At 43.0% G+C, this 8,708-nt stretch overlaps 1 protein-coding gene across 1 annotated transcript in view; it reads left to right on the top strand.

Moving 5' to 3' along the window:
- TBXAS1 (thromboxane A synthase 1) overlaps positions 1 to 8,708 on the top strand; it is a 226,396-nt gene that overhangs the window by 213,230 nt on the left and 4,458 nt on the right. Inside the window, exon 10 of the mRNA XM_005421056.3 lies at positions 6,553 to 6,641. Within this exon, the coding sequence (XP_005421113.1) occupies positions 6,553 to 6,641 (89 nt within the window). The remainder of the gene's footprint in view (positions 1 to 6,552; positions 6,642 to 8,708) is intronic.

Below are 8,708 nucleotides of genomic sequence, written 5' to 3'. Positions count from 1 at the left end.
GGCTCTTATGTGATACCATGAATGTCTACTGAGAGGGGGGAAAAAGAAATCCCTCCTCTTTATTCCTGTAGATCTGCAGCAACCATCATGGGACACTTCTGTAGCAGGAAGGATTAAGTCTTGCACGAACTTCAGTGGTTAATGTGCTTTGGACTGGTGACATGCCCTTCGGACAGACCTACCCCAGTTTTATAATTCTCTTTCTCAGCCTTTTGGGCCTCTGGCAGTCCTTTCTCCTGTTTAATTTCCTCCTTGCTTCCCTCCCACTGGGATCCTTCACCATTCAGCATTTCTGCCACCCAAGTAGAAATTTTGATTGTGTTAGACAAGTGTAGAAAGAGAGACTTTTGAGCCTCGGTGGGCTGTGGAGAGAACCTGGGGCAGATTTCCTGGGGGCTGAGAGTTTTTTAAGGAGGCAAGAAAGAGAGTCTCTGTGACTCTAATGATCTTAGCCTGCTGCAATGCATGGGCAGGGATTATACCACATCAAAAATAGCTGGAGCAAGGCATGCATTGCATACAGGTAGGGAGCCACTTCTAGAGGGGTGGTACTCTCCCCTACATAGCCTAAATAAAATAATAAAAATTAGCATAGTGAGAGTACAAAACACTGCCTGGCCTGGCAGTATCATCGCACTGGGGAACTGCACCTTCCTTTGTGACAGCAGAGCACTCCAGGCACCCAGTCTCACTTATTTAATCGATTTTCATTCAAGGGCACACATTTCTCTTGGCAATCTGGGGCTAGATGAAGTTAACAAATTTACAAAATCTAAATAGAAACAGATTGTTTTCGCTTTTCTTTTCATTCATAGTTTGCCTCATAAAGTATTTCCTTAGAGATTTTCTTCTTTTTTCCTGACTTTCCTTTTTCTGGATCTTCTACCTGATGGCACGCGTTCTGTTCTTGCTGATCACCATGTGTCAGTAGTAATGTAGGTGGAAGAGAATTTCTGACTGTTTTGGTTTCAGCTTTTATGTTTATCTGTTTGGCTTTGGGACACTGTTCAGTTTCAGGAAGTATTTTTATCTCACAGAAGTCTCCTTGTGAGCAGTGATGCTACAAAGACCTTCTTTTAGCACTGTGGAAGCTACTGGAGGTAATGTAGGCCTGTCTTCTGCCAGGAGCTGAACTCTTTGATTGAAAAAGCAAAGTAACATTAAAGTGAATTGACATTGGTGTAACCTTATACCTTCTGGCTCTTTCCCCAGCACTATTTGGTGCCTCCTTAGAACCACGTTTTCCTCTCCCTTAAACTGATACAGCCCCAGGGTGCTGCGTGGATTGCACCAAAGTGATGGAGAGAATTTGGCTGCAAGGTCTGCATGTAATGTGGTTACCAGTGCAAAACTGGTGTGCCAGCCTTTCCCACCAGCTCTGAACTCAGCCTGCAAATATGAGAAGGCACAATGCTGATGGCAGAGTCTCTAGTGCTACCAAGGTGTGCTCTAAGGATTTAAGAGGTGCCAGGCAGCTCAGAAAGTCTCTTTGTCTGGAAAGCCTGGAAATCAGGTTTGTTGTCCTATTTTTTATTCCTGAACCTTGTCCTCAATTCTGTAGTCAATAAGTTAATATTTTGCTAGAAGGTTCCGTAGGCCTCAGTCACTGGAAGTGGCCAACAGACACTTGGTGATTTTAGGCAGGCTTTTCTCTATCTTAAGGCCACGATCTGTCTCTCAGAGTGAGTGGGACTCTGGAGCTTCAGGGTCCTGTTTCCTGAGCAGCATGGGCTGGTTCTGCCTGGTGCCTTGCTCAGGGACACATCTCACCTGGCAGGTGCAGACAACAGGGAGGGGGAATTTGCAGTAAGTATTGCATGAGGAATGCTTTAGGCGCTTTTTAAGTGTTTGGTCCAAGTTCTGGGGATGAAGCTAAGAAATTTTACTTCAACAACTTTGTCCCTGTCCTGCTGCCTGAGATTGTAGGGAGGCTTTAGTTTGGTGCTTTACAGGGCTTCCAGCATGTTGTCGTGGAAGTGGTCAAACACTAGACAAGCTTTCTTTAAGCAAGTTATAAAGACAGATATCTGTTAAACCATCCCACTCCTTTCTATCATTGATCTGCATTTTGAGTGCAGTCCATTCTCTAACCTTTCCTTTCCTGACAGGGTTGTTGCCAGGGGTGTCATGGGGCAACGCTAATTTGACTTTCTTGTACTTCACATTCTTGCATTTCTTCCCCTTCTCTGAGGCCAAGTGCAGCACACAGGCTCTAGTTCTGTTAGAGTATGAGCAGCTCCTGGAGGTGACCAAAGAGGGGTCAAAACCACGGGCAGATTCTTTGATCTATCAGCAGCTTTGTATGCCTTGGCTCAAGAAACATTATTGAGCTGTTTGTGAATGGCTGTGGTCTGAGTAGCCCTTTTGGCGATTTGAAAGGGAGGTGGGTGTGAGTACCTGGGGATGATGCTGTCTTTTTTTTTTTACTCCTATCTTATTGCTATCCAAAGTCTGCATTTTGGGGGGAGCCCATGTGTAGCTCTTCATACACAGGGAACTCATGGATCTGCATCTGTGCTTAAGCAGATCTGCATGTCATCTCTCTGACCTGGACTTTGTCACAGCCACACCTGCCCATGGGACATTGGATTTGGACTGCAATTTCTCAGAAACCTCAGCTGGTTCAGTATCAGGCCATGACTCAGCAGTGCTCCTTGTGAGGAATGTGGTCTCGGCAGGCTTTTCTGCTTCTAAATTGATTTCAGGTGCGCATCACACTGTCAGCTCCACAAAATTTTCTCTGATTTTTTTTTTTTCATTTCTGGATGCTGAGCATTACTAGAGTATGGCCAATAGGATAAGTGGGAATCTCTTATTCACTGATGTGTACTTTGAATTACCATTCCCAAAACAGAGGCAGTGGAGGAGGATGATCATCAGCTGCTTTGGGGAAAAGTTAGTGTCTCGTCTTGAGCTGTCACTGAAGATGGGTTCATGCTGGACCTTGTATGAAAGCAACTGAGGTGCAGGCATATGTTCCCTTCTGCTGACTTGGCTGTGGTGACACCAACCACAGCCAGCAAAGAAGAGCCAGCAACTGGGAGCAATAACATCTCAAACTGCAGCAGAGATTGGCCAGACCGCGCCTGTCAGCACTTGGATTCCCTTGCTGTTCATTGAGGAATTAAAAGTTAACTGAGGGCGGTGGTAAAAAATAGGTTTGCCTGCCTAGAAAATGCTAAAACCAATACTGAAAAGGAGAGGTGGATCTGAAGGTAGTTATCTCTCCTAGAGTTTATATGGGGATTAAAACAAGCGTCATCCTTGTAGCACATAGGCAATTTTATAATCACTGCTGGTATTTCACCTCAGGGTACTCTGTGGGAGGAAGAATTAATTTCCCATCTTTTTCTACGTAATGGAGGCTTGTGATTTTCTGTCAGTCATAAAGGAGAGTCTGTGGCCAAACTAGATGCCAGAAGTGATTGAGTAGTCTGGGGTTGGTAAGGGTGTACCACCTCACCTCCAGAAATCAAACTGGGGAAACATGCATGCAGAGAAATGCCACAAGATGTTACATGGCCATTTCACTTCCACATCAACAGGAAAAGACACTACAAGGCTGTGCAAAGCATGAAGAAAATTGCTGTGCAAAGCAGTGGCTACAAAATTAAAGTACAGGATGTTTTATTAAATGCAATCCTCCCTCACACCCCCCATCTCTTCTTGTTAAAGAGAAAAATCTTTCTTAGTGAAAAAAGCTGCCTCATCTTGAGTACAAGGCAATTTAGACAATTTTTTTTTTCAGGGGGTTAAAGTGGCATGTTTGCACAACACCACCTTCACCCCAGAAAACCTGCCAGCAGTTGATAGATATAAATAGGGACATTTAGGGAGAAAAGCATATTTATGTTCCTTTGAAATGTGCTTGGCTAAAGGCATATTTTTAAGAGAGGGAGTGGAAAAACAAATGGAAAATATTTTCTTTGAAAGGGGAAAAAAAAGTAACAAACTGTCCTTCCTAAATAGAGATGCTTGGCTTGTGTGTACTTTACGCAGCTGCAGGTCAGACCTTGCAAACAACCACTAAATTAGGTCCAGCTACTTTGATGCTAAAAGCATGGAAGTGCCAATAATTAAATTGCATCTGGTGTAGGAAATGACTGATGTGTCTGTCATTCTCATGATAGCAGAGTTCACTCTGCTGTCATTTGACTGACCCCTCCTTCTTTATGTAAGCAAAAGGAATTTTCTTCTAAGGAAAATCAGCTGGTTTTACACCTTTTGTTTTGTTTTCTGAACTGCTAATCCCCTGAAGGTATAGAAGCTATTTGAAAGAGCAAATCAAAGCTCCAATAATTTAGCGTTATATTATTCGTTGATGTATGGTTTGATTTAGTGGCTACTTATTATATCAGGTTACCATATAATTATCTTAATTATTGACTCCAGAAGTAAGTAGGGGGATTATGAGAGAGACAGGAAGGCCCAGTGGAAAGAGCATGGTTCAGAGAATCAAACACATCTCAGTGTGCTCTTGGCTCCACCACTCATTTTCTCTGAGCCGGGACTCTTCTCTCAGCCAGCCTGTCCATGAAATCAGGAGGGATTGCAGGAGCAGGACTCAGATGCTGACTCAGGATTCAAAGAGATGCAGGAGAGCAGTATAAAAAGGTGAGGGGAAAGTTCTGAATGATAATTGTAAAACTGGCAGAAAAAATAAAAGCATTCACACCACCGCATTTGCATTGAAGACTGGAGCACCTCTGTGGGCATGGAGAAAGGGAATTGTGCCATGAAGACCTGAAATTTGAGGCTGCATTTCCAGCCTCTGCTTCTGATTTCCCCCACAGAATTAGGCAGCCCTTGGATCCCTTTCTGCAAAACAAGGGTGATAAAAATATTTCTCCCAGCTTTGGGTTTAGCTATTGGAATTATTGGAGCACTGCTCCTCACATAGATGTCAGCCATGGCTCTCACATGGTTTTTGGGCTCCTAGTCCTTTGTCTGATAACCACTGACCTAAGCCAAAGGTTGGAGGTAGCAGGCACCACCACAAGATAAAAGCCCCACTGAAAGGCTGTCAGTGCAGTCCATATTTCCTGTATTGATAATATTTGTCATATACTGACAAAATACTTCATCTATTGACAAGCTGAGTTGCATCTTTTCCCCTGGGAGAGAAGCACACAGGCTGGTTCTACTCAGCCTGTGCAAATTACTTTCTCTGCTTCTGCTTCTCTTTCCTGAGCCAGAAAATGGGGATAATAGAATGTATCTATTTCCTTCCTAGAAAAGATCAGTTAATGTGAAATGGTGCATGGTGGCTTAGTGCTGAATAAGTGGGATACCCTAATCCAGCAAGGTATCCTTGTTCTATTGTATGCCTTTTCTGCCTACCATCTGGAGTTGTTCTCTGCTTAGTATTTTCAGTATGTACCATATGTTTTTGCATGAAAATTCAATAAAATATGCATTATACATGAAAAGTGCTGTAGTAAATAAAGGAAGGATGGAATCCAGTCCCCTTTGTGAACGGCAGGGGCCCCAAATCTTCATAAAAGGTTTAGTCTAGTCTGACGTCTGTGCTTTTCTCCAATTTACTCTGTGTCAGTCCTTAGGAGATGCTCTAATTTAAAACAAAACTCTCTCTACTTTCCTGATGAGGTTATTCGATATACTTTGGCTGCCCTCTGCTGAGAGCACTGAATAAAACAGGGAAGATATCCTTTTTCCAAGGAAGGTAACTGGAAGAAATTCCCTGTTTGTCCGTGTGCTGAGTCGTGTCAGTGCTACTGTTTGTCTCTCACTGTCTGTTTGTTGCCAGTCAGAGGGCAAAGTCTTCTGAGCTTACAGCCCTGTTGGAGTTTTAGTGCCCACCATTCCTTGTCAAGGGCTGAATGGCTTTGGAGGATTGTGAAGGCGTGGGCTCAGGCATTGACCATTGTGAAAAGTTAAGCAGGGGCTGGAGGAAACAGGCTTCTCTGCTCAGGCACTACTGCAGTCCTGCCAGGTGGGATTGGAGCTCTACCTCGGCACCTCACTTGTTGGCAGAGCAATTTACCACTGTGAACTGTTCCTCTTGGGGGTTCCAGTGTCTTCCAGAGCCATCTCCACCCCTTCACAGGCATCACAGCACCAGCACTCTGCTTTATTTCTATAGCTGGGGACTGCAGAGGGGTTGTTCCAACATTAACAAGAGTAACTGAAGGACTTGCTGTTTTGTTAACAAAGTGTGAACCTCCTGCCCTTGGGAAGAAACAAGGGTCCTGTGCACATTTTGGTACCTGTGTGAAACAATAGCTCTGTTACAGCTATTGATGCTCTCTGTAATGACCTGCTTTTAATACTTCCTAGCAAGTTGATTTATTATTATACCTTCAGCTGGGCTGTGCACCAAAGCGTTTTGATGATGAAAGGAATGTTACACACACATTTAATTACTGCCCACATTTTTGTATAATTTTATCATTTACTGTTTTAGATGAGACATCGAGTTCTTTTACAGGAAAGATGCCCAGGAAAAAATAGATGATTTAAAAGCTAATCTGGGATGAGTTTGGCACTTACATGTGAGAAAACGTAATTGTTCCTTTTGTCCTGCCCTTTCAGATGGTCCCTGATTACCAAAATGTACAAGAACTCCCTTATCTGGACATGGTGATTGCAGAGACGTTGCGCATGTACCCACCTGCTTTCAGGTATCTTTTTTTTCCCCCTTCTGATTACACAGGGTTGCTCCCTGGCTCTATAAAATGGAAATCTGCTCTTGGAAGACCAATGGTCTCTCAGTCTCTGTGCCAACATCCATACTGCTTTGTGCGTTTGAAAGATATCATGCAGCCTGTGTAAGGAAAGCTGGATAATTCTGGTATTTCTAAAGCACATTTTTACAGTGAATTGGCCAAGGTTGCTTCCTCACCATTCCTCACATCCCCCAAGTTTAGAGGATGGAGCCATTTTGGAGCAGGTCTGGCCAGAGAAAGCCAGAGGCTGCTCTTCCATGTGCTTCAGGCTTTGGGGGTATGCACCAAAACCCATCCCCATCAGGGCTCTGTGGTCATTATAGCCCTGATCTGTGGAAGGGTTGCACAGTCTGAAAGCTGTATTTTACATGTGTGTTTAACTTTGGCCCATTTACACTTAGCACTGCCTTATAGAGCTAAATGAATGGTAACATCCATTAACTTTTGTAAGTTTTGTCCCAAGTCACACATGACTTATTCTACTATATTGATGAGCTGAAAACAAGGTAAAAAGAAATTAGAAAACTGTTTGATTGTTAAAGCTCCAAGTTATCACAAGCATAAATACAAATATTAAGAAATACAGTTTTTTCAAAGCAACCAGCCAGTTGCAATGCTTCTCATGAAGCTCAGGGAGAAATTCAGATGACTGGAAAGAAGCCAAAGCTGAGCTTGCTGTGAGAGCTTTTGAAAAATTTAACCCATGACTGCAAGCACCTTAGAACGAAAAAAGCTTAAAATCATATTCTCTTCTATATGTTCACCAAGACTGGAAGTCAAATTTTTTTTCATGGGCATCTGCAGGATTGTTCAGAGAGTTAATATCAGATCTCTGCTCCTGGATGAGATGGTGGGGTTCCACTGTGTTATACTTGGGGTACCAGTGGAAACTGTCTTGCTGGTTAAAGTGACAGGGGTCTTTGAGTTTCTCTATCACTGGGAAGTAATCCACGTTTGTCAGATGGGAGACAGAACAAGAATAGAACAAAGTTCTTCTGAAGTTTTGTTTGGTGTTGTCAGGGCTATTTATTGATCTGGCTTTTACTCTGATGGATATGGAATGGATAGAACAGCCCAGGGCTGCTGAAAGATGCTAATTGCCTATGACAAGGATTATGCTGAGTTAAGTGAAAAATCAGTAGCAGCCAAGTTTGTTATGAAAAAAGTTAGTTTCATTTTTTTTTAAATGAACTTACTATCCAGGGAACTTTCTCCCCCAGAAACTCATGTTTCCATTATCACCAAATTCATGTAAGAATGAGAAGGATAGCTTGTCAAAGTTTTTTGTTTGTTTGTTTTGGGGTTTTTTTTTGTTTGTTTGTTCATTTTTTTAATGCCAGTGTTTTGTTCCAAGTTTGGAGCCTCTGTTATTTATTTGTATATGAGAAAGGGAGATGGGTGACAGCAAGGAAAGAATGTGTTTCTGTAATGATACCAGACTGACAGCCCTGAAGCTGAAATCTTTGTTCAACTTTTTAGCAGAGTGTGGGAAGCAGCACAGGAAGCTCCTGCACATTGCCTCTCCCCTGTGCTTGCAGATGGTGAGGGAATAGTCCCCAGACTGAGACAGCAGGGCACCCACCTGGGTCTGGCCTGATTTGGGATCTGTAGTGACCACCCAAGCACCAAAAGATCTGGATCAGAACCACACATGCACACCCACACGCAATCTTTTGTAACCTGGGCTTTGGCAGGTGGCTTTTCTCAGTCTTGTCATGATGAGGTTCCTAAGGACACATCTGTCACCTATCACCGCAGGGTGGGAGAAAGCAGCAGAGTTTTGTTGTCAACATCATGCCTGTCTTTGATGAATATATGTGAAATGTGGTTTTCCAAGGCTTGTGAATTAGTTGTATTTCCAGAGTAGCAGCAGCAGAACACTCAGCCCTAATATTACAACTAATATAATATTACAACTAATATAACTAATAATCCCTTGCTAAGTTTCAGGTGCTGCACCAACAGTGGGGAGCTTCTCAAATAAAACAACTCAAAGCTATATTTACTTTCTTTTTTTTCCTG

This window comes from Geospiza fortis, unplaced genomic scaffold (genome assembly GCF_000277835.1).
Source record: "Geospiza fortis unplaced genomic scaffold, GeoFor_1.0 scaffold10, whole genome shotgun sequence".
Lineage (NCBI taxonomy): Eukaryota > Metazoa > Chordata > Aves > Passeriformes > Thraupidae > Geospiza > Geospiza fortis.
This window is presented reverse-complemented; position numbering and strand designations above follow the sequence as displayed.